The following is a 24,141-nucleotide window of genomic DNA, read 5'->3' as shown; positions in this document are numbered from 1 at the left end:
GTAAAACATTAATGGTGTAGGGCAAAAGGTACCGAAAAAGCTAAAAAAGAAAAGAAAAAGGAATTGAGTTTAGAAAGTTTAGTAACTTTAGTTGAGTAATATTCTATGGAATTGTTTCTGATCTAAACTCGAGCAGTTTTGCTAATCTTAAAGCTGATCAAACTAGAATCCTTTATATTTTAGTTTAATTTGTATTTGAATGAGAATAGGGGAAAAAAAAGGAAGTTGTATTTGGATGAAAGTTAAACAATTTTTTAAAATTACAAGATTTAAACTAATGAAAGTTCCAATCTTATTAACTTTAAAATTTTATTGTTTCATTGAATATATTTAAGAATTAAGAAGTTAAAATATTATAATAATTATAACAATTATTAAATTAATGGTAGTAAAAACTTTATGATAATTGTAATTACAGTGTCATGATATTAAAGTAGCATTGATAACAATAATAACATTAGTATTAGGGTGTCCTTGAGAGATAGTTCAATCAGTTAGGGATTACGCTTTATGAAGCGGTGATTATGATGCCTTCAAGAGATAGCTCAATCGATTGAAGACCACGTTTCATGAAACGATGGTCACTGGTTCGAATCTTTCTTCCTTCCCCTTTCCAAATCTACCATTAGGGTTGTAATGTCACCACTATACGACTTAAAATGACAAAAATATTCCTATCTTTTTTTAATCTTATAGCGAATATTTTTATCATATAGAAAACCGACAATGCAACTAGGATCCATGATTACTAGCCCTTGCGAAGCCAACTTGTGGTACATATGATATGGTGTATATATATGACGATTACCTTTTTTGTTTACAATTTGTCACTTATAGATTGAAAACATCATTGGAATACATAATCTTTCTGCTTTAATGAGATTGGGGTTGAAATTGAAATGAACCTGATTGAGCATAAAATTTTTGTAAAACGAAAGAAAAAGAAAAAAAGGAAGAATGTTCAACTTATTGAACAGGGTTTTATAGTCGGTTTGCAACCCTCGGATGCCAGGGCGTCCTTGAGGTGATCTTGTAGTTCCTACGTGTGGAGAGATAACATTTGCATGGTGGGGTTGTAGATCAATTAGTCCACTATCACGAATCCGCCGTTAATTTTTGAAGCTTTTTGTTGCTTATCCTCTGTTGGTAGACTCTTGTATCCTCCAAACTGCAAGCACAACAAATAAATAAATAAATGTTACTAGTAGCCACTCTTCTTTCTTTCTTTCTTTTAAAAAAAATATTGCTTAGTTTTATATATTCATATTTATATTTTTTTATTAAAGAGTGACATGTCACTTTTTTATTGGGTCTGGCATGGTAACAAAACGGATTTTGTTAAGTTGTGGACGAAAATTGACTCCATGGAGTAAATTGTAATTTCGCCTACTATAGGGACCAATTTTGTTTTGTTTTGGTTTTTTTTTTTTTTTTTTTTTTGTTTTTTTTGTTTTTTTTTGTTTTTTTGTTTTTCATTTGTTTAAACTACCATTGGATTTGGAATGAATTATTATTCGATTTTAATCTAATAGTGATTTTAAAAGCCACCTAAGGGAGTGTGAAAGAGTAATGTTATATATATATATATGCAAGACTCTTATCATTTTTTTTTTTAAAAAAAAAAATCACCATTAAATTTGAGATGGATTACTATTGAATTTTGATCTAATAACGATTGTATAAGCTACGTCACATTTGAGGGGATAAAAAAAATATATTAGTCTTGCAAATGGCATTACTCGTATGAAATAAGTGTGAGCAAGTGGGAGTGTGTGTAGCATTAATCATAAGATATTGAATCGGTGCAATAATTTTTCCTGGGCCATTCATTTAAAATTAAAGCTCCAAATTACGACAACAATAGAAGAGAGAAATAATGGTGGCTTGCATATTTGCATGCAGGGTGGCCATTGGCGGTGGTAGAACCACCCTTTTGACCACTAGTATAATACAGTTATCTTAACTCAACCTTTAGAATAGCTCTCATTTTATCACGAGAGATGGAAGGTCGGCTTGAAGTGGCCGAACCAAATCTTAGTTATTTATGACAAGCACCTTGTAGAAGCAAAAGTATGTTATAGCGTTCATTTCTACCCCTAAAACTTAGTAGGAATTTGAACAAATTTGAGACGAAAAAAAAAAAAATAAAAAAAAAAATCTAGAAATTAAAACTCATTTACCAACCTTTGAGGAGGTGAAGCTTCAGAGGGTGGCAGTAACATGTGGGCAAGCTTAACGGCATCTTTGTTGCAATCGATGACGTGGTTGAAGCAAAGATATCGTCCGTGAGATGATACGTCTTCAAAGACGGAGATGTGCGCGTCTACGATGAACTTGAGATCCACAGTAACGAATACACCATCTGTGTACATCTCAGCCGCTCCTTTCAAATACGGGTCTGTGATTGTTAGATCAGGACCCATCAAGAGCCCTCCGTTTATGGACACCATGTTCACCCCTCGGTCCATGGCTAGGGCCCATGCTGTCTTCTCGGCTAGGGTTTTCGATAGAGCATGCCACAGCTGATCAAGTGCTTATTTTTATTAATTTATAAAGAGCAAGAAAAAACAAAGCTACTTCAAATAATTGTTGAATCATATTTTTTAAAGAGTACAGATTTTACTATCAAATGAGTAAGCTCTTTTACCCATACGAAGAGTGACAAGTAAAAAAATACTTAACTATTTCATCAATTATAGACTGTTACGTCAAATTTGTAAAGCGTTTGTAGTAAATGTTATAATATTCTTAACAACACTCTAACTTTATTTTACTCGTGTGACACCACGTGGCACTCATATGGACGGTCACTTGAATTTGTAAGGAGATTGTAGTAAAAACTATATTATCTCAAATATTTACTAGTTTTTAGACTCTAATTCATCAAATAGAGAAAAAATTAAAGACTTTTAAAATTTCGGGGTTGAGTTTAATTTTAACTCCACCTTATGTATTACACTCATTTACATGTACACCCACATAAAATTTGTGTAAATTAAACTTCAAGATGTCTAATATAGTCATATGTATAGTGTTTGTACATGGATAAGGATTCTCTTAAATTCTTTGCCTAAATTTGAGAAAATTCGGACAGATGATTGTGATGGAGCACTTATGAGGTCTATATAAACAAATAAAATTTGGGTTGTCCAGCTACTTATCCGGTCAAGTAGGTCTCATAAGTGCTCTCTCACAATTACCTGCTCGAATTCTCTCAAATTCTAGCAGAGAATTTGAAGGAATCCTGATCCGTTTATATACATATATAGATGTAACATGTTTGGTACCTTGTATTTTTTACAGAGATTTATGTCGCTCCAATGTCTCTCATCAAAATCAGACGACATCGTATTACGGCCGTCTCTCCAGATAACAGCCGTGACGGAGGACGTAAAGACAACCTTTTCTATGGTGTCTGTTTGGGCGCACGCCTCCAACACATTATGAGCTGCCCTAATCTCCACCTCTGCCATGAATTCCTGCACCAAACATGCCGCAATATTTATTAATGATGTGCATGATGCACAGCTGCCTAATATTGCACAAGTCCCTTTATTTTCATGTATTTGAATTTTCAACCCAATTGTACGTATACCTCCTAGTGGTCAGAAGACTCAGAACCATTGACCAACTTATCCAATAAAGCTAGACCCCATTAATTATGTAGATCTGAAATGTGTAATATATATTATATTGTGGAGGGTGAATATTAAGGTTCCTTTAGGTTTGCAATTTTTTAAAAAAATTATAAATATTAAGATAATTTATTTTTTAAAATTATGTTTGAATGATTTAAAAAACTTAATTAAAACAAAATTATAAACAGTTAGATAAAATCTGAATAGAATTTAAATTTTAAAAAACAGTATTTGAAAAAGAAAAGTCGCCCAAACATGCCCTTAAGTTACTATTTTATTTTAAAAAAAAATTAAATTACATTGTATTATATACACCATTGAATACAAAAAATTAAAATTTATACTAAAATATATATTCTTTTCATTTTTACTTAAAATTAAGAAGATCATATTTCACTCACCGTTATATATACATTCAAGTGATTTTAATAGACCTTTATCACTAATTAAGATGGTGCCTTTATGAATTTTTTTTTGTAGGGTTATTTTATATTTTGTTTGAAAGTGTGTTGCCATGTGACGTAAAAGCGGAAATAATTTAGTATTTTAGGTTTTAGATTATATATATATATGATAAGGTTTTTTATTTTGAAAAAAGAAAAGAATAAAGAATAAAAAGATTTAACAAACAAAACCAATTCTACCAAAAATTCAAGAGACTCATAATCGCAATAAAAATTATATATATATATATATATATATATATATATATATAAGAGCACACTTAACCATGCTTCATGAATTATACGTAACTAGTTAACTCTTATATATATAGGAAGCAGGAAGAGACTGAAGAGTAGTAGGCATACATCATAGGTGGGCTGGTCCGGCGGAGGCTCAAAAGTGTAGAACAAGCCGGAGCATCCCTTCAAGGCATCCATTATGCTGTGGTACTCCAGATGGTCCGAATGAAAAACCTTTAATTTCTTATGCTCACAAGACAACCGATCACGATCTTCAAAAGATTGCAACTCACCTGATCATTCACCACAAAAATAGCAATTAAATTAATATTTCTGTACATCAAGCAACAAAGAGGTAAAGTAAAATAGAATTCCATTCTCTAAGTTTGAGCTTCCATTGAGTTGAAGCTGGTCTCTTAAGGCTAGCTCCCGAGCAAAGCCCGCAGCTCAACCTGGTCTGTACGTGCGAAGAGAGGCGCGAAGTATGGCCGTATGGGCATTGAGTTTTACCTCTTAAGAATGGATATATATGTACAACCCGGTCATAAAATAATAATAATAAAAAAAATGGAATTATGGGCTAACCATGGTTTTGGACAGCAGCGTGGACAGTGTAGCCTCTATGCAAGAGGTGTTGCACGAGGGCGGAGCCAAGGCGGCCGGAGGCATCCATTACGCAAACAGTCTTTGAGTTTTGGTTGAAAGAAGCCGGAGCCATGGGAGATAGCTGCTAGCTAGCTAGCTCGATCGGATCGAGCTCGAAGGTGAAGAAAACTAAATGATGTCTACTTGTATTTGTAAGAGAAAGAAACGGAAAGTACTAAAGAAGAGCATTGAAAGAGTGTGGTTAGAAGATGGTTGGGAGGGTGGTGGTTAAATTAAGAAAAAGGAAAGAAGAAAAGGACGGGAAGATTAATTGGTGGCGCTCAATGCATCAATGGCACAGCAGTACTCATGGCTGTCATAAATGTCCCATGAAAAATATGTATATGATTAGTTTGATGGAAACACGTAAGTGCAACATGGATAAGCATCATCTAACGCGACGATGATGTTACTGCATTATTTAAGAATTTAAATAAATTAATATTAAATTTTGATAAAATAAAATAAAAAATTAATAATTAATTCCTCTCTATTTCACGTCTTCACTTGGTATTGATAATTAAGAGATAGCGAAGGCATATAGACAGTGACAGTAAATGCATTGACAACTTGGACGGGAAGTTGACGTGTAATATGTTTATGAGGTCGACCTTCTTGTTCCCCTTATACAAAATTTGCAATGAACAAAATATATTTTACACAAAATAAATTGGTAAATTTTTTTACAATTCCGTCTTTAAAAAAGTGATATGTATTTTTTAACACGTGAGAAGTACATTTTTTTTTAATAATATTAATAAAAATGTATGTGTTTCTCACATGCTTAAAAGACATGTCACTTTTTAAAAGTTTGGAGTTCTTGCAATTTAGTTTGAAAAAAAATTATTTTTCGCTTGTCTTTACTTCCTCCATTTCTCATACAGGGTTATTTGTAGCGTTTAAACCATTATTCGTACACTTTGTCTAATTATATTCTCTAAGAAAATAAAGTGAGAAATAAGAGAAAAACAAAATAAAGTAATTTTTTCAGTAAAAATCACAAGCCAATTATCCAATTCCTTCATCTTCCATCTAATTTGTTTTTTCTACTTTCTTAAATGTGAATTAATTTGTTGAATTTTGTATTCTTACGTGCTAGTGATGTTACATTGCCACTAAGTTCGTTGTGGCCCAAAATCTGTTTATATACAAAGAAAGTATTGGCCCAAGTTCAAAATGCACAAAAAAGAACAGCACCAAGCCCACGTAGAATAGCACCCATTCATAAAATGGGTCCGGCCTAGACCCGGACAGGGCCTGACCCAGTATTGCCACGAATTGAGTCAGATTTGAACCGATCCAAAATGTGGAATACCAAATGTCAAGTATGGCTCGTAATAAAGTAAATTAGTAAGGCCCATTTTTTCGAAATAGGTGAGCTCGACACTCTAAACTGTCCATAGCAGACGAACCCGGAACCACGCAGCCTATTTGAATTTGGACAACCTAATTCTAGGCATCTCAATCCGGATCAGATACAGGCCAGGCCCAGTTACACCCGTTCTTTGTTTGGCCCAATGGCCCCATTTTCCGTCTCTCTGTGACTCTGTCCCTCTGCTATGAGAAAACTTACTGGTTCAGGGAGTGGGTGTGAGTGTTTTTGATTTGGTTCATTGGCATCCCTAATCAATCGTAAACGAAAGAGAGAAGGATGATGAGGAACATAGTGCTCAAGCGATTCCTCCAAAGCTCCAGCTCTTTCACTCGCTCCCCCTCCTCAAGATCCAACCCTTTCCTCCTCTCTTCCCGATGTGTCAGTCTCTCTCTCTCGCATTCTTCTTTATGTATATATATGTTTTCCATATGTTTATGTATGGATGTGATGTGTGAACTTTGATGCTGGAAATATTGTTTTTCTTCTTCTTAGTTCTTATTTTTGACATTTTTTTTTTTAAAATTCATTTTTTGGTTTTGGTTCAAGATTTCATGTGGGGAGTTGAAACTGTACATTTTTGGTGATTCCTTTTATGATTTGGATGATTATCTTTGGTTTTTAGCTTGTGGGTGTGGCGGACTGAGCCATATTTAACAATTCTAAACTTTGGTTGATTGATGCTAGTGACATTTTTGGAAATGTGAGTTTAGGGTGTTGTAATTTGGACTGAATTTCGGATTATCATTCTTTGATTAGATTAACGTGACCGAGTTTTTTGCATTTGAGTGTAATAAAAAATTGTTTATGTGAAAACATTGGCATGGAGAAGGAAACTGAGGAATTGCTGTTTTTCAGAATACAACTTGAGTAATGAAGGGGGACTGTCACTTAGCTGCAGAAATTAGGCTTAGACACCTAAGGAGGAGGTTAAAGGGTCTCGTGGAGTGGGTTTCTGAAAAAAAAGAAAAAAGAAATAGATCATAAATGTTTTGGAAGGGTTTAAGTAAGTTGGATAGGTTTTTATACGTGGAACTGGAGATGGTTGACTTTTCAACCCAATGTTTGGTGTGAGGGTTTCATTGAACCTTCTTCCCTAGATTGTTGCAGTGAAGAATGGGTTGGTGGTGAATAGTTTCTGTGGATGCAAAGATATGCGTTGGAATCCCATTCTTCGAGAAGGCTGCAGCATCTGGAGTTGAAGTTGGTTGTGACATTATTTGAGGAGCCTTGTTCTCTTAGAGTCACCACTGGCCAGGGAAGAGGAAAAGAGTGTTAGGCTTTAATGACAGGATTTTTTCCCCTAGTGCATGCTCAAGCAATGGTGAGATTTTTGTTTCTGCTGGGTTTTGCTTTCCATGGTGGCCAATCCTTTTGAGGACTGTGGTTCTGTGAAATTCACGTCTCATATGCATATATTCCCTCTAGTAACAATTAACGTTTGATATCTAGTATTTTTCTATTCAAATTAGATACTTTGATATCTAGCTGAGTTTTTGATAGAGCAAGAACGATATGTCTTATTGTTAGCTAAATTGGAAGATGAAAATTGACTATAAAATGGCTGACATAGATGATATCTCTGCTGAGACATCATTGTTGACATGGAAACTTGTATATTTCTCGACTAATACCAGGAGGTATTGGGTTATATGTTCATCATTGCCAAAGGTTTTGAACCACATTATCAAGTAATTAGAACAAACAGAATGCAAAAGCTTGCAAATGTCTTAATTAAATTTTTTTTTATTGCATCCACCCCACCCCCCCCCAAAAAAAAAAAAACGTAAGTGTTTCTAATTTTATTAGAACACTCAACCGATTTTTTAATTTTCAATCCTTCATCTAATTATCCAGATTATTAAGCTGGTGTCAATTATGTTTTCTGCTGTGTTATGTCCATATTATGATGGTTTCTCCTCTTGTTACCTTCTGAGCCATGTGTCATCATGAGTTTCTATTTTTACATTTGAAGATGACATTGGGCATAAATTTATTGGGAATTTGCTTCCACAAAATGTGAGTGTGTTTGATATATCTTTGATGCGGAGAAGATTAGATCTAGTAATATGGCAGTACTGCTAAACTTCAACGTAAGTGTTGCGTCGTGCATGTTTAATTGATGTCTCGATATTCTTATCACACGTCTTTCATTTTCTGTGTTTACCAAACATAAATAGACTAGACTTCATCTGACATTATCACTATTGTTGGAGTTTTGCAGTATGCAGTTTCTGCCCCACTTGCCGAGGATGAAGCTGAAACAGTAGTATTTCCAAGGTGATGATGCCTTACCTGATGACTTAAAAATATCATTGATACTTTGCTGAAATTAGTCCCGAGTTTGTAGTTTTTGACAAGTGGGATTTGCTGTGTGCATGTGTGCACCCATGTGTAATAGAACGATCATTTATGACTATATTATTTGTCTGGAACTCCTGGTTGATGGACAAACCTAATTTAATATAATTGCTCATACAAATGTTATTGAATCCTCAACTTTTACATTATGATGAGCTTATGCAAGCTTCAAGCTGGCTAAGATGGAATTTTGCAATGGTAGATCAATTTTTGCTAATATAATTGAGTATTTAGAGGCGTGACAGTAGTCCCTAACATGTTGCTAATACCAGAGATTCCACCTTTCAGATAACATTAGTTTGGTTTGTTAGGTATTGTAACTTGTAAGGTTTGGCTGCAAAACTCCTCAAGTTGGTATATATGGGAATGTGCAATTGTTTCCTGCAGAACCTTTGAGATTATCTGTTACCGTATCAATGATAAATGCAAAAAATTGAAGACCCAAAAATAATTGGAACCACTGTGTATGGAAGAAAGATTTTTTTGATAAGTAATTTAAAATTCAATAAAAAAGCGCAGAGGGGCGCAACCCTAATACACGGGAAGTATACAAGAGAGCCCCTAAACAGGAGGAACAACTAATAAATTAAGAAAGTCTACAAAAGTAGAAACACCTAGGTGGCAAAGAATATGGAAGAAAGATTAATAATCAGAAACGCTGTAGAACAAGATCATTGCCCTCTTTAGGTGCTTAGAGGAAAGTAAAGATGTCTGATCATGTATCACTCAGACTACAGTGACACTGATACTAGTGTTTGCAAGAGATTTGAATCTTTGGAAGTGAAGAATCTTGAAGAGGTCATAATAGAATATTCTTACTAATTCTTAGGCTTCGTCTTTTTTTTTTTTTTTTTAATGAATAATAATTTACTGAAAGAAAAAGGCAAAGTCTCATACACGAAAAGTATACAAGAGAGACAAGCACTCTACAAGCATCTAAAATCTGAAAAGGAAACAAGATCTAAAAGATTCCAACTTTGTTGGCATGTATATCTTTGGCCTTATAGTTTGAAGCATGTGTTTGACTCTTGGCTATGAGATTTCATTTGCATTTAGTGCACATAAATTGTAAGGTAGCTACCTTTATATGATGTAAACACCTTCAGATGTGCTTTGAAAGTGGTGGGAATTGCATTCTTGTTAGATGTTGCTCAAACCTTCTTAAATGCAGGGAGGGCCCTGGATTTTCCTATGGTCTTAACTGGGCTTTAGCTGGCAAAGGTGTTATTGTGAAGGACAAAGCTTTTCAAAACTTGAAATCTTCTGAACTAAAACAAAGGGGTGCAACCATTGCAGGTAGAGTTGATCATATTCATTTCGTTTATAATATTATTATTATTTTCCTACCTATTGATAACTCTGATTTTCCCCCATTTTTTCTTGTTAGAGTCCTTGTCAGGACTTCCAGTTCATGTTAGAGGAAGTATCGTTGGAGGAGCTTCAGAACTTTCCAAGGCACAATTTGGCAAACTTTTGAAACAGGCATGTTTTAGCTTTTGGCTTTGATATCGTCTTCTTTCTTGGCTCTCTCTATTATTAAGTTTCTGCTGTTGTATTTATATGACATTGACATAACTTTGAAGAATATCAAGAACTTAGATAAATTTGATAGAATGTGAGTTTTTTTTTTTTTTTTTTTTTTTTTTTTTTTTTTTTTTATCAGTTTTACTTGATTCATATTATGCGATTTTGTTTGCAAGGTGTTTATGTTGTTTTATATACATGACCTGGACTTAATTTTGAAGAATATCAAGAATTGTTAGAATGTGAAGAATAATTTTTTAGTTGTACATTTTCGGAGGTTTCTCCCAAAGACCCGGTTGTTTTTGCCAAAGCTCTTAGGGAATCAGTTGATGTGCTGACTGTGTGGGCTGGCTCGGGTCCTCCGGACTCTTTGGTTCCTTCGGGTCTTCCTTCATCTGATCCTTTGTTGACCCACAGCACTGGTTCGGGAGTTAGGAATGGGATGGAACTTGCTTTAATTCCAGAGGAAGAGCCTGAACCTTTGTCTTTTATTGACAAGGTCAGGGGATTTTCTGGTAAGAAGACTCCAGAGGGCTTTTTGAAAGCGGTTCTAGCGTATAGCCACTGGGTGGGGATTACTTGCGATGGCTATGAAGGTCAGCTTTCGGCTATGTTTGAGGCTATCATCGACAGTAATGATAAGAAGGCAGCGGGTCCTAGCTTGAGCTTGAGCATTAAAGGTACGAGAGAATTAAACAGATTAGCTTGTTCTGTTAATTATGACGCACATAGTGGCAGCACCTCTCGTGGTAGGTGCAAAGGCAGGGCTTTTGGTGGTTTTTTATGAAGCCCAAAATCCTCTCTTGGAATGTTAGAGGGTTAAACGAGGGTGACAAGAGGTGAAAGTCAGAAACTTATTAAGGCAATGGAAGGCTGATATTATTTGCTTGCAAGAAACTAAACTGGATTTTGTTTCCAATAGTTTAGTGAGAAGTCTGTGGGGTTGTCACTTTATTGATTGGTGCTACTTAGCTTCTCGCGGGGCCTCTGGTGGTATTTTGATTATGTGGGATAGAAGGATTGTAGAGAAGATTGATGTGTATGTGGGTGAGTTCGTTGTTGCCTGTTCTTTCAGAAGCGTTGCTGATAACTCCCCTTGGGCTTTTGCTGGGGTCTACGGTCCTAACTTTGACTCTCTTAGAAGTTCTCTCTGGGATGAGTTGGCTGGCCTTTCTTCTTGGTGGGAGCTGCCTTGGTGCATCGAGGGTGATTTCAATGTCACACGCTTTCCTGCTGAAAGATCTAGAGACGTCCGTCTTAATGCGGCTATGATGGAGTTTTCGGATTTTATTTTTGAGCAGGATCTTATGGATCTTCCTCTTGCAGGAGGGCCATTTACGTGGTCTAATAATCAGGGGATTCCCTCTTGGTCTCGTCTCGATAGATTTCTTGTTTCTCCAGATTGGGAAGTCAAGTTTCCAGGTTCTTTTCAGAAAAGGCTTCCAAGACTGTGTTCTGATCATTTTCCTATTCTTCTTGATTGTGGTGGAGTTCATTGGGGTCCCAGACCGTTCAAGTTTGAGAATATGTGGTTAAAGGCTGAAGGGTTTGTGGATAGGGTGCGTTTTTGGTGGGAGTCTTATCGCTTTCAAGGCTCGCCCAGCTTCATCTTCTCTCAAAAGCTTAAGGCTCTGAAGATTGATCTCAAAAGATGGAACGATCAGGAGTTTGGTAATGTGGAGTTCCGCAAGAAAATGCATATGGAAGAATTGTGTGCTCTTGATAGTTTGGAGGAACAACCGGGTTCAACTCCCAAAGAAAAGGCGAGGAAATGTGCGGGCATCAGAGATCTGGAGAATTCTATTTTACAAGAGGAGATTAGTTGGAGACAAAAGTCTAGGGCTCTTTGGCTTAAAGAGGGTGATAAGTGCACTAAATTCTTTCATCGAGTAGCCAATTCGAACAGAAGATCCAATTCCATTGAGTCACTCTTTGTCAATGGCTCTATCTCTTCTGATCAGCAGGTTATTAGGGATCATGTTGCTCAATTTTATAAATCTCTTTTTGCAGAACCTTTCAGTTGGAGGCCTAGGATGGATAACCTTGTTTTTGACAATTTGGATGCGGGTGAAGCCTCTTCCTTAGAACTTCCTTTTGAGGAAAGGGAGGTCTTAGAGGTGGTTAAAGGTTTGAATCGTGATAAGGCTCCAGGCCCTGATGGGTTCACTCTTGCGTTCTTCCAAGATTGTTGGGATGTGATCAAGTCTAATCTCATGGGGGTTTTCCAGGACTTTCACTCTCATAGCAAGTTTGTCAAAAGCATTAATGCCACTTTTTTAGCCTTAATTCCGAAGAAGTTTGGGGCTGTGGATCTTAAAGATTTTTGGCCTATTAGCCTTGTAAGTGGTGTTTACAAGATCATTGCTAAAGTTCTTGCTAATAGACTCAGAAGGGTTGTGGAGAAGATTATCTCGAATCCCCAAAATGCTTTTGTGAAAGGAAGGCAAATTCTTGATTCTGTCCTTATAGCTAATGAGTGTCTGGATAGTCGCATCAAATCAGGTGAACCAGGGTTACTTTGTAAACTGGATATTGAGAAGGCTTATGATCATGTCAACTGGGATTTCTTATTGTATATGTTGAGAAGATGTGGCTTCAGGGAGAGGTGGTGTTCTTGGATAGCGCATTGTATTTCATCAGTGCGTTTCTCGGTTTTGGTGAATGACACCCCTTCTGGTTTTTTTAGCAGCTCTCGTGGTCTTAGACAGGGTGATCCTCTGTCGCCTCTCTTGTTTGTCATTGTGATGGAGGTCTTTAGTAAGTTGTTCTATATTACTGCTCAAAGGGGCTTTCTCTCTAGCTTTTCTGTGGGCTCTAGTAGCAATGGAGTGATTAACATTTCTCATCTGTTATTCCCAGACGATACTCTAGTTTTTTGCGGGGCCAGTCCTGATCATCTTCTCTATCTTCGTTTGTTATTACTGCCCTTTGAAGCTGTTTCAGGTTTGAAGATTAATTTGGATAAGTCAGTTTTGGTTCCTGTGGGTCTTGTGGATAATATGGATGATCTTGCTGACATTTTGGGCTGTGGAGTCTCTTCTCTTCCGTTGAAGTACCTTGGTCTTCCGTTGGGGGCCCCTTTTAAGGCTAAGTCTAGCTGGGATGAGGTAGTTGGTAAGATTGAGAGGCGGCTGGCTAGCTGGAAGCGGTTGTCTTTGTCGAAGGGTGGCAGAGTAACCCTTATAAAAAGCACTCTCTCTAATCTTCCTACGTACTTTCTTTCTCTACTCACTATTCCTTCTAGTGTTGCTAATCGTATAGAGAAGCTGCATCGAGATTTCTTGTGGGGTGGCATAGGTGAAGAATTTAAATTTCATCTGGTTAATTGGTCTAAGGTCTGTTCTCCTATTTCAAGTGGTGGTTTGGGTATCAGGAATTTGAGGATTTTCAATAAGGCTCTCTTAGGGAAGTGGTTGTGGCACTATGCTCATGAGAGAGAGGCTTGGTGGAAATCTGTTGTGGATGCAAAGTACGGTTCTACTTGGGATGGTTGGTGTTCTTTAGACCCCCCTCGGTCTCATGGAGTGGGGCTTTGGAAGAATATTAGGAAGGGGTGGAGTTTGCTTTGCAACCATACCAGACTTATTATGGGAAATGGATCTAGGATCCGTTTTTGGGATGATGTGTGGTGTGGTGAGGCGCCTCTTAAGGAAGCTTTCCCAGTTTTGTATGACATTGCGTGTGACAAGGATGCTCATGTTGTAGACCATTTGGTTGTGGTGAGCGGGTCCTATCAGTGGGATGTTAGCTTCTTCCGAGCGGCCCACGACTGGGAGGTGGATGTTTTGGCCTCTTTTTTCTCTTTGCTGTACTCAACCAGAGTGAATTGTGATGGGGAAGATCAGCTCTGGTGGTCTCCTTCTCACAAAGGGAAATTTGATGTTAGATCTTTCTATAAGGCTCTCGCTTGCAAAGAGGCTATTCATTTTCCCTGGAAAAGTATTTGGCGGACCAAAGCTCCCTTGAAAGTGGCTTTTCTTTGCTTGGACGGCAGCGCAAGGGAAGATCCTCACCTTGGACAATCTCATAAAGAAGCGTGTCATTGTGATTGATAGATGTTGCATGTGTAAAATGAATGGGGAGTCGGTGGATCACCTTCTGCTCCATTGCGAGGTTGCATGCGCTCTATGGAACGCCATCTTTAGTCGCTTCAATCTGTCTTGGGTTATGCCTCTTCGGATGGTAGATTTATTCGCTTGCTGGTGGACGGGTGGTCGCTCTCGGAGTGCAGCCGTGTGGAAGATGGTCCTTTGTTGCCTTTTGTGGTGCTTGTGGAGGGAACGCAATGATAAGCAGTTTGAGGACAAAGAAAGAACCATTGAGGATCTCATTTCATTTTTCTTTCATTCTTTGTACTCCTGGTCGGCTGCATTCCTCGCACCTTTAGCGTTTAGTTTTAATGATTTCCTTGTATTGTTTTCTACTTCCTCTTAGATGCATTTCTTATATACTTCTTGTGTACTTGATTGCGCTTTGTGCTTTTTAATGATATTTCTCTTACTTATCAAAAAAAAAAAATTAGTTGTACATAATGCACATTATACAAATCTTTTTGCAAGGCCTGCAATTTCCTACCTTGAAAAGAACATTTCCGGGAGAGTTTTCAACTTCAATGAAATGCATTACTTATCAAAAAAATAATGTCCACAAAGGAATATGCCAGTTTGAAACTCTCTCTCTCTCTCTCTCTCTCTCTCACTCACACATACACACACACAGGAGGGAGGAGGAGGAGGAGGTGGTGGAGGATACCAAGGCTTGACTTTTCACACATCAAAATAACAAAAGGCTTGATTTTTCTACATTTGTCATAGTTAATTCGTGATAATTGCATTTATCCAGCTGAATGCCCGAGAATATTGCATCTGATGTGAACAATAAGTTGGGTTCATTTATGTATGATCATCCTTTATTACTAAAGCACCACAAAGCGCAATTTTCTTGCAGAAAGTTTCTGTTTTGCTCCTCTCTAGTGAGGCACTAGTGGCTTAGCCATAGAGGTTCGTTCCATGGTTCTTCCTAAGTTTTGTTCCTCTATGGAAAGAAATATATTTATGCTACTTTCTATTTTAATATATGCAATCTAGCACCATTTTCACCATCATGGGTTATACTTGTCTGGGTTGACCATGTGTAGAAACTTTTTTTCTTCTTAATATCTTGATACTTCTTACAACAGCGCTTGATGTTTATTTGATTTATTGAATATTACATGGTTTTATCAGGTTACAAGTCACATATCATCCATCTCAAATGTTTTTGTTCATGATGGGGCCATTGGTTCATCACCAAAATGTGATGCAAAAGTTCGTGTAATAAGTGATAGTCCTTCTGCTGTGTTATCACTTTCAAATGTTCTTTGGAAGACGCCGACTCGTGCAGTTTCACATGATTCTTGTCCTTTGACTGTTTATGTTGCTACATCTATAAGGTACTTTTTGCCAGATTTTATTCATATTTTATTATGGTATACTTGCACTCAGCTCTTGGTTTTGTAATGAAAATGTCTGATATTGCTTCATTAGTGCTTGGGTGTGCCTAGGCTAACTTATGCAACTAGAGCTATTGGGGATTTAAATTTTATTGATTTAAGTGCTTCCTAAGTAATTTGGATGCTTGCCTCAACTCACTTATTTGTTGAAAGAATGCTTGATGCTTGTGAGGTTGTTAGGCTAATGACTTGGAGCCTATTTTGGATTGCGTTAATGAGCTTAAAAAGTGCTTTTAGCTCATAAAAAGTTGTGCCAAGCGAAAATGGGTCTGTTTGGTAAAAAACTTGAGAAGCATTTTTTTTTATTTTTTTTTTACTTTTTTGCTCTAAAAAAGATCAAAACTGCGTTTAAGGGGAAGCTTGAAAATGAGGTTTTTTCTAAAAAGCTCTTTCTGGCTTTTTACTATAGTCAAAAACTCTATTTCTCAACGCAATTCCATACATGCTCTTAATATATATATATATATATATATATATATATATGCAAAGCCCCCCCTAACACGAAAAAGTATACTAGAGATATAACCACCCTATGGCTAATGACTTAATTGTTTTGGAATTTGGAATTAGAACTTCTAAATAGGCTAGAGAAACATTTTATCACAGAAATATTTCAGCCATCCTTTATTTTCGATATAGAGTGATTATTTTTGTGCTTTCTCATTCTGCTTCTGTTCATAATGTTGTGATTACTTCTGTGGTATGGTGGTCAATGGATGATATTAATGATATTAAAAAAAAAAAGAAAAAAAAAGAAAAGAAAAAAGAAAGCAATTGCTGTTCGCAAGGTGATGAAAAGATACGATAATAAACAGATGAATGTGTTTTTAAAATTTAAGGATTAAATAGAAACAATCAATAGTGTAGGGAATTGAAATCTGACACATATTTTAGGGATCACAATTGTATTTGGACCTTGTAAGTATTGTATTGTTAGAAACATATTTTGACTGATTAATTTGATATTCCAAATTTCCACCAAGTTATTTCCTAATATTCCTTATGTTTGCCACCCCAGACATTTGGCAACAAGTCATAATATGTTCTCTTAATCTTTTCTAGTTGCCTATTTTGCATGATTTTTGAAATTTTGAAGTTAATGCCATAGCAAGGCTTCTTAAGGTAATCTCTTTGAGCTAATTCTTCTCTGGTATGCCACTAAGGCAGGCTGTTTGTGGAAACTGCTGTGTCATTTAATTTTGACTTTTGATGATGCAGTCCGGGGGTGGGGGACAATATTGGCCTGGGATCTCAAGGAAATAAGGGATTTGTAGCTGCTGATGTTGAGCGATCATCACTCATTTTATGTGGTAAAGCATTCTCAGATACAAATGGAATTAAAGAAGCACTAGCTGCCTTGTCTGGACCTATCATATCTTCACGGGGAGGCCTTCCTCTACCTGCCAGGTAATGCTCTCCCAAATCTTTACACATTGTTATAATTCTAGTTTGTATACACATTTTTATTTACATCTGGAGTTGCAAATTTCAGGCTCCTAGTGTCGGGTGATTCTGTGATTCTTTTATTGGCTCCCGAAGAAACCATTCAGAGCTGCGCAGACTCCTTGGTTTCTGCAGATGCAGGTGTAATTCTTTCTTCTCAAGGTGTTGCACCATATTTTCAAAGTGGAAAATCTGGTGGCTTGAATTTATTCAAATTGCCAGCCGCTGTTGTCCTTGCATCTTCTGATAGGTAACAAAACCATGTAAAGGTTGTTTGGTCCTTTTACTCAATGATTTGGATAGAAAATGGCCTTTTCCAGGTTGTATGGTCCTTTTACTCAAGTGATTCTTGCCTCATGCATGGATACCTAGGTAGTGTGCTGTTGATTGGACAGTTCGGTTGTTTTTAATGTGCACTTTTGAATTTTCTTGTTTTCCAAGAATCATTTTTCAAGAAATTTATTATGAGCCAAAAAGCAAGCATGTATTTATACTGGATAAAATTAAAAACTTTATTTGAGAATGTCTAAATAACTTCTCGGATAATTATGGTGAAATGACACACTAACTGTGATCTCTTCAATTTTTTTTTATTTTTTTTTTCTCTCTCTTTTTCATTTCTATTTTGCCTTTTATTTGATAGCTAGAGTAAAAAATGAGCTATACACAAGGACTAGCCCTCCTATATGCCGATTAAAAGCCCACGCTGCTAAAAAAGGCTGTGATTTTCTTTTGTATATGTTGAGGAGGTGTGGCTTTGGGGAAAAGTGGTGTAGGTGGATTGCTCATTGTATCTCAACTGTGTGGTTTTCGATGTTAATCAATGGCTCCCCTTTTGGTTTTTTCAGTAGCTCCCGAGGACCAAGACAAGGGGATCCTTTGTCACCCCTTTTGTTTGTTTTTGTGATGGAAGTTTTGAGCCGTATGATCTCAGCTGCAGTTAGGGGGGGTTTGTTGGATGGATTTAAAATAGGTGACGTAGATTTTTCGCATCTTCTGTTTGCAGATGATACTCTTGATTTTTTGTAGTGCTCATTCTTCTCAGTTGCGTAATCTGCGGAGTCTCTTCCTCCTGTTTGAAGCAGCTTCGGGTCTGAAGGTTAATTTGACAAAGTCAAATTTAATTCCAGTGGGGCATGTTGATCAAGCGGAAAGGCTAGCCGACATTTTAGGGTGTAGGTTTGCCACTTTGCCGGTTAAGTATCTTGGTCTTCCTTTGGGGGCTTCCTATAAGTCCACTCATATTTGAGATGGGGTTGTTGAGAAGATTGAACATCGTTTGGCTAGTTGGAAAATGATGTATCTCTCTAAGGGTGGTAGAGTAACCCTTATTAAGAGTACCCTTGCCAATGTGCCTACTTACTTTTTGTCTCTGTTCCATCTCCCGACGAGTGTTGCTGCTCGTTTAGAGAAGCTTAAATGGGATTTTCTTTGGGGCGGATTAGGTGAAGAATCTAAAATTCACTTGGTGAGGTGGTCGAAAGTCTGTTCCCCAATTTTAGATGGAGGGTTGGGTATTCGGAATTTGTTGTTGTTCAACCATGCCTTGTTAGGTAAATGGTTGTGGCGGTATGGGATAAAGAGAGAAGCATGGTGGAGAGTTGCGGTGGATGCCAAGTTTGGTAGTTTGTGGGGTGGGTGGTGTTCACGCGAGCCGGTAGGTGCTCATGGGGTGGGGCTGTGGAAGAATATCAGGAAAAGGTGGGGGATTTTCTCTGGGCTCTCTAGATTGGAGGTGGGGGATGGGGCTAGAACGAAATTTTGGCATGATCTGTGGTGCGGGGATAGGGTGTTGAAGGAAGCATTTCCTATTCTTTTTGGTATAGCTCGGATGAAGGATGCTTCCGTTGCGGATAATATGGAGATTTTGGGCGGCTCTATCCAATGGAATGTGAGCTTTGTTAGAGAGGCGCATGACTGGGAAGTGGGTGTCTTTGCATCCTTCTTTCATGTGTTGCATTTAGCCAGGGTGAGTAGAGGTCGTGTTGATAGGCTTAGGTGGGTCCCTTCCAAGAAAGGGGTGTTCAAGGTTAAGTCCTATTTCAGCTCCTTGGCCGGCTGTGAGGGCAGTCATTTCCCTTGGAAGAGTGTGTGGAGGACTCAGGCTTCTTCGAGGGCGGCGTTCTTCGTGTGGTCGGCAGCCCTTGGAAAGATTCTTACAGCGGATAATCTCAGGAAGCGAAAGATCATCATTGTGGATAGATGCTACTTGTGCAAAAGAGACGGGAAAACTGTAGACCATCTTCTTCTTCATTGTGATGTGGCTACTACTTTGTGGACTCGTGTCTTTTCTAGGTTTGGTATGTCTTGGGTTATGCCTAGGAGAGTTGTCGATTTATTCGCGTGTTGGTGGAAGGCGGGTAGGTCAAGGAGTGTTGCAGTTTGGAAGATGGTGCCTATTTGCATTCTTTGGTGTGTTTGGAAGGAGAGAAATTTTAGGTGTTTTGAAGACTTGGAGAATTCCATGGAGAATTTTGTTGCTTCATTTTTTCATACGTTGTATCTTTGGACGGAGGCTTTTTTGTCTCCCGTGTGTATTAGCTTTTCTGATTTTCTTGTTCGTTTTTCTTTGCCTTCTTAGGCGTTTCCTTGTGTATACTTTCAGTGTTCTTAGGGGGGCGCCTTACACTTTTATAAAATTTCATTTACTTATAAAAAAAAAAAATGTTGCCTTCTAACCAAATGATAGTTACCTAAACCCCACAATTGCGAACACCTATGATGGGTTGAAACTATGAGCTCATTCTGTTTCTGTATATGAGAAAGCCTGTTTTCATCATTGATCTATATTACTTCAGAAGAAATGATCTTAAAATACCTAGCTTCAACTTGGTAAACTGAAGCAAGGGATTGGAACTATTACTTGAGAAGTAAGTTGATCCTCCTGTAGTCATAAAGATAATCATTCTAATTAGATCAGGGGTGGCCTAGTGGGGGGTTACCCTTATTAGCCTATTCGGTAATGCCAAAGAGTGTGGGAAAGATAAAAGAAATGTATGGCTAATTGGAGAAGAGAAAGAACACATGCATGGCGATTTTGTCTGTCAAAGGTTTGAGTAAAGTGAGGGATAAAACAGATTAATAGGTCTAAACCCTTTATCCATTTGGAGGGATGAATATTTGATTTTAAAGGCTTTGTTCTGTTGGCTTTTTTTTTTTTTTAGCCAGAATAAAGGAGTTGGGGAGGCAGTTTATGGTCATGTCATTTGGTGATTATTCTGTCTTTATATTTTGTATGTTAAACTTATTTTTTCTTTAGAAAAATTCTTCTTCTTTGCAATGTTCTATTTTCTTCAAAATATTTTGCAAAAATTTTAGGACTAAATGGATATGAAATTCATATATAATACAATTCATGTGTTACTTTCTTTCATGTTATTCCTTTTTCTTACTACAAATTGGCCTGTGTAACATGTTCCTTTCTGTTGAAGCAGTTCCGGAGTTATCCCCCCTGTCTCAAGGCTCTCTCCTGGCCAAGCAGCTTATCATTTCCTAGTAGGCTATCAAAATGGGAAGTTCACACCTGCATACAGCAAGGGTCCTTCATCTACTGAGCCGTTGGAACTTGCAAAAGCTTTTCTGTCCAAGGTCACATCTTAAACTTTCTCATCTAGTGCAGACATTATATTGTCCAATTTAAACTAATTATCGTTATTTTGGTTATGTTGATCAGGACTAATTTGTCTTTTACACTGTTGCTGCAGTTGCAAGAGAACCAAATCTCATCCTTCCTGATTAATGTCAACGAGGGAGAAAAGAGCATAACTGGTAAGTAAAAGAAGCAGGATGAGTTGAACTATCTCATGGATAGGAGCCACCCTTTTAATAGAGTTTTTCATTTTTTGAGTAGCTATCTGCTCAATTCTGTAAATGACTGTCTTCTTTTTTCTTTTTCTTTTTTTTTCTTTTTTTCTTTTTTTTTTTTTTTTTTTTTTTTCTCTCTCTCTCTCTCTCTTTCCTCTCCAAATATGAGAATTGATTGTTAAGGGGTTTAGTTTTTTAGTTTTTTTTTTTTTTTTTTTTAACTCAGCTGCCTCCTTTGTGGGCAAAGTACAGCTGAATCTTCTTACTGTGGGAGGGGGAGGATATACCATTTGGTTATATTATAGTTATGTGCAGAGCTTCAGAAGTTGTATTAGAGTCTTAACTTCTCATCTTTTGATTGTCGGAAGACTTCCCCAGGGGATTAGACATTTTTTTGTGGGTTTAAAGTTCCATATATACAGCCTGTTCCCTTGTGTGGTTGTTGTACCGCCCTCACTGAAACAAATGAAACAGAAACAGATGCACCCCACCCTGGGAATATGGCTTCTGAAAGTTTTTATCCAGCACTTTATTACCTTTGACATATCATGATTCTCTTTCCCTTCTAATGCATATAAGTACATAACGACATCATTACTGTAAAACAAATAAAATCCTTGCCTCTTATTCTCTTTTGTTTTCCAGCTGAGCCAACTCTCTGGTAATCAATTCTACTTTAATTAGGTCATTTAGCATATACATTTTTCACAATGTGGTATCATTTGCCGAATTTTCAGGCAAGGATCTTGTAAAGTTGGTGGAATCAGCTCTGTCCAAGGACATCCCTGCATTTCAAGCAAAAGGTAGCTCTTTGATCTGTTTTTTTCCCTGCCGTTTAATTGTGAAGGAAGTTTTACTCGGTGGATTGACTTAAAATATCTTTTGAAGGTGGAGATCTTCAAGGAAAGTACAAGAGCTTTTTATCAGGCAAATTTCAAGAACTACCCGAGGAATTCTCATTCTGAGAAAGTGAAATCCTTTTGTCTTTGTATCGCATGTTTTTGTCTTCAGGTCACCAAAGTAAGCTCTTTTTCATGAAGCTATACCTCTAATCATTTGTATGATTTTTGCTTCCTCACATAGGGTCTGGTGTCGAGTACCAGAGGCTGGAATAAATTATCCTGTTGTATATCTTCTGACTTGTATTGGTTCCCTTTTTTTAACCCAAGTTCAGTGAAAGGGGTTTCTGGACTTTTATTCAAGGATATGTGATTATTTTGGTTGAAATTCTGAACATAAACGACATTTGAGACTTTCATGACACTGTTGCAACTAGAGAAACTTAATACACTTTCTGATCAAATGGGATGAGGATGAACTGACAAGAAATTAGAACTGGTTCCATGGAATTCTCCATTCATGAGGAGTGCTCTGCCCCTAGAACTTGGAATAGGATCCTCAGCATTGTCTGAGTTTAATATTGTTGTATCTAACAGTATAGATGATGTCATATAATAAATATGTTGGCACGCTATTCATAAAATTGAAATGATATCATATTATTTACATCGTTAGATACAACAACGTTAAATCTTGACTATGAAACAAGTCCCCCATGTCCCTCAAACTTGCTCGCAAACTCTCAATTTATTTGTGTAGAGGTATATCTAAATATCTCAACTTGAAATGATGTTGGGAAAAATCTTACTTCACTAAAGTGAAGGTCATATTTATGGCTTGACGGGGGTTTGCTGGTATGAGAATAATCATGGTATGGCATAAACTACAACTTTAGAGAGCATGTTATATTAAAAAGTAATGCAATAGATTGTAATCTTATTTCACTGGGGTTGATGTGGTAGTGTATATTAGTCATTAATTTTTTTTTTTTCAATAAGGGTTAATATAAAGGAAAGTAAGAACTGTCATATCAGTTCAATGAGTTAGAGATGGAAGGGATGTAAGAAGTAACATCTTTCAAGAAAATTTGGGATGTAGGAGTGGATCAACCACTTCTTTTTTCAACTTTTTAATTTTAAGATTTTAAAGTTTTTTCTTTTCTTAATTTTTATTTTCTAATAAAGTAAACAAACTATCATTCTAATTTTAGGATTTAAAGCTCGAGGAAGTAATATGTAACGACGCTTTTATTCAAGAATTTTGTTTTTATGCTTAACCCTCCCCCCCACTCCCTAAAAAAAAGTGTAAATAACAATACAATATTTGAACGAGTAATGCTACATACTATATACGCAATCTACTAAATTGATGTGACAGAGTTTGTTAATCATTGTTAAAAAAAATTGAAGGACTGATAAACATTGTTATATCAGGCTAGTAAAATGGAGTGAGATGAGAATATAGTATCTCGCATTACTCTATTTGAAGATTGTGAAAGCTATGAATGAATAATTTCATATCCCACATTACTATCTCTCGACGACAATATTGATGTGGTACTGTCAATCTATCCTTAGATGAGTTATTGTTAAAAGAAAGAAAAAAGAAAAAAGAAAAAATCAATAGTGAATTTTGAATACCAACGTTAATATAATAAGATAGTGATAAGATATGAGTGATTATAAAACTTTTCTTGAAAGAATTATGAGAAACTTCACAAAATCCTTATAAACTTCTACTCATTTTGAAATGATCCTCAATTTCACCCCCTGGATCTTCTAATTTGATGCAATGTCCCTCTTCTATTAAGGTTTGACGTTAAATTCTAACGGCATCCTTGAAAATGAGAAAAGAACTCATGATTTTTTTTTTTTTTTTTTTTAGGTTTAAAAAAAATAATTAAAAATTGGGTATGGGTACCCATGGGCACCCACGATGGGGTTGTCATCATACCCTGCCGTTGGTTTTGTTATGGTCTATCTGTGTGTCACCTTGACGCGGGGTTAGCAGACCTAGGGCCTTAGTGACTCACGGTGGGGTCTTTCGACCCACGATTGGGTTACCATCATATCCATGATAGGGTTTGGCGGTGACTTAGTATGGGTCTCGTGTATGTGTATATTTTTATTTTTTATTTTTAAAAATATTTTTAATTTGAAAGTAAGGGTAAATTAGAATTCTATAAAAGATTTTGGGGCATCAAAGTTATTTTGTCCTTTTTGCCGTTTGATTTAATGCTAAACTCTATCGGAGGGGATATTGTATTACATTAAACATTAGGGGGGATAAAATTGAAAATTTTTAAATTTTTAAAAGGTCATTTCAACACAAATAAAAGTT

The 24,141-nt window shown here is 36.7% G+C and overlaps 2 protein-coding genes across 2 annotated transcripts; one reads left to right on the top strand and one right to left on the bottom strand.

Moving 5' to 3' along the window:
* Positions 1-850: 850 nt before the first annotated feature.
* On the bottom strand, positions 851-5,151 carry LOC133859181 (cinnamoyl-CoA reductase-like SNL6). Its single transcript, XM_062294508.1, has 5 exons — positions 4,907-5,151; positions 4,448-4,614; positions 3,288-3,479; positions 2,185-2,522; positions 851-1,168 (listed from the first exon to the last, which is right to left on the bottom strand). The coding sequence occupies exons 1-5, from the start codon at positions 5,037-5,039 to the stop codon at positions 1,096-1,098; spliced, it is 903 nt and encodes a 300-aa protein (XP_062150492.1). The 5' UTR covers positions 5,040-5,151; the 3' UTR covers positions 851-1,095.
* Positions 5,152-6,527: 1,376 nt separating this feature from the next.
* Positions 6,528-22,219, top strand: LOC133855264 (uncharacterized). The gene is made up of 11 exons (XM_062291410.1): positions 6,528-6,719; positions 8,563-8,618; positions 9,871-9,995; positions 10,087-10,181; positions 15,449-15,654; positions 16,933-17,121; positions 17,207-17,407; positions 20,592-20,745; positions 20,862-20,925; positions 21,699-21,764; positions 21,850-22,219. Exons 1-11 carry the CDS (start codon positions 6,618-6,620, stop codon positions 21,924-21,926), a joined length of 1,335 nt encoding a protein of 444 aa, XP_062147394.1. The 5' UTR covers positions 6,528-6,617; the 3' UTR covers positions 21,927-22,219.
* Positions 22,220-24,141: the final 1,922 nt, after the last annotated feature.

This window comes from Alnus glutinosa, chromosome 1 (assembly GCF_958979055.1).
Source record: "Alnus glutinosa chromosome 1, dhAlnGlut1.1, whole genome shotgun sequence".
NCBI classification, from domain to species: Eukaryota; Viridiplantae; Streptophyta; class Magnoliopsida; order Fagales; family Betulaceae; genus Alnus; species Alnus glutinosa.
This window is presented reverse-complemented; position numbering and strand designations above follow the sequence as displayed.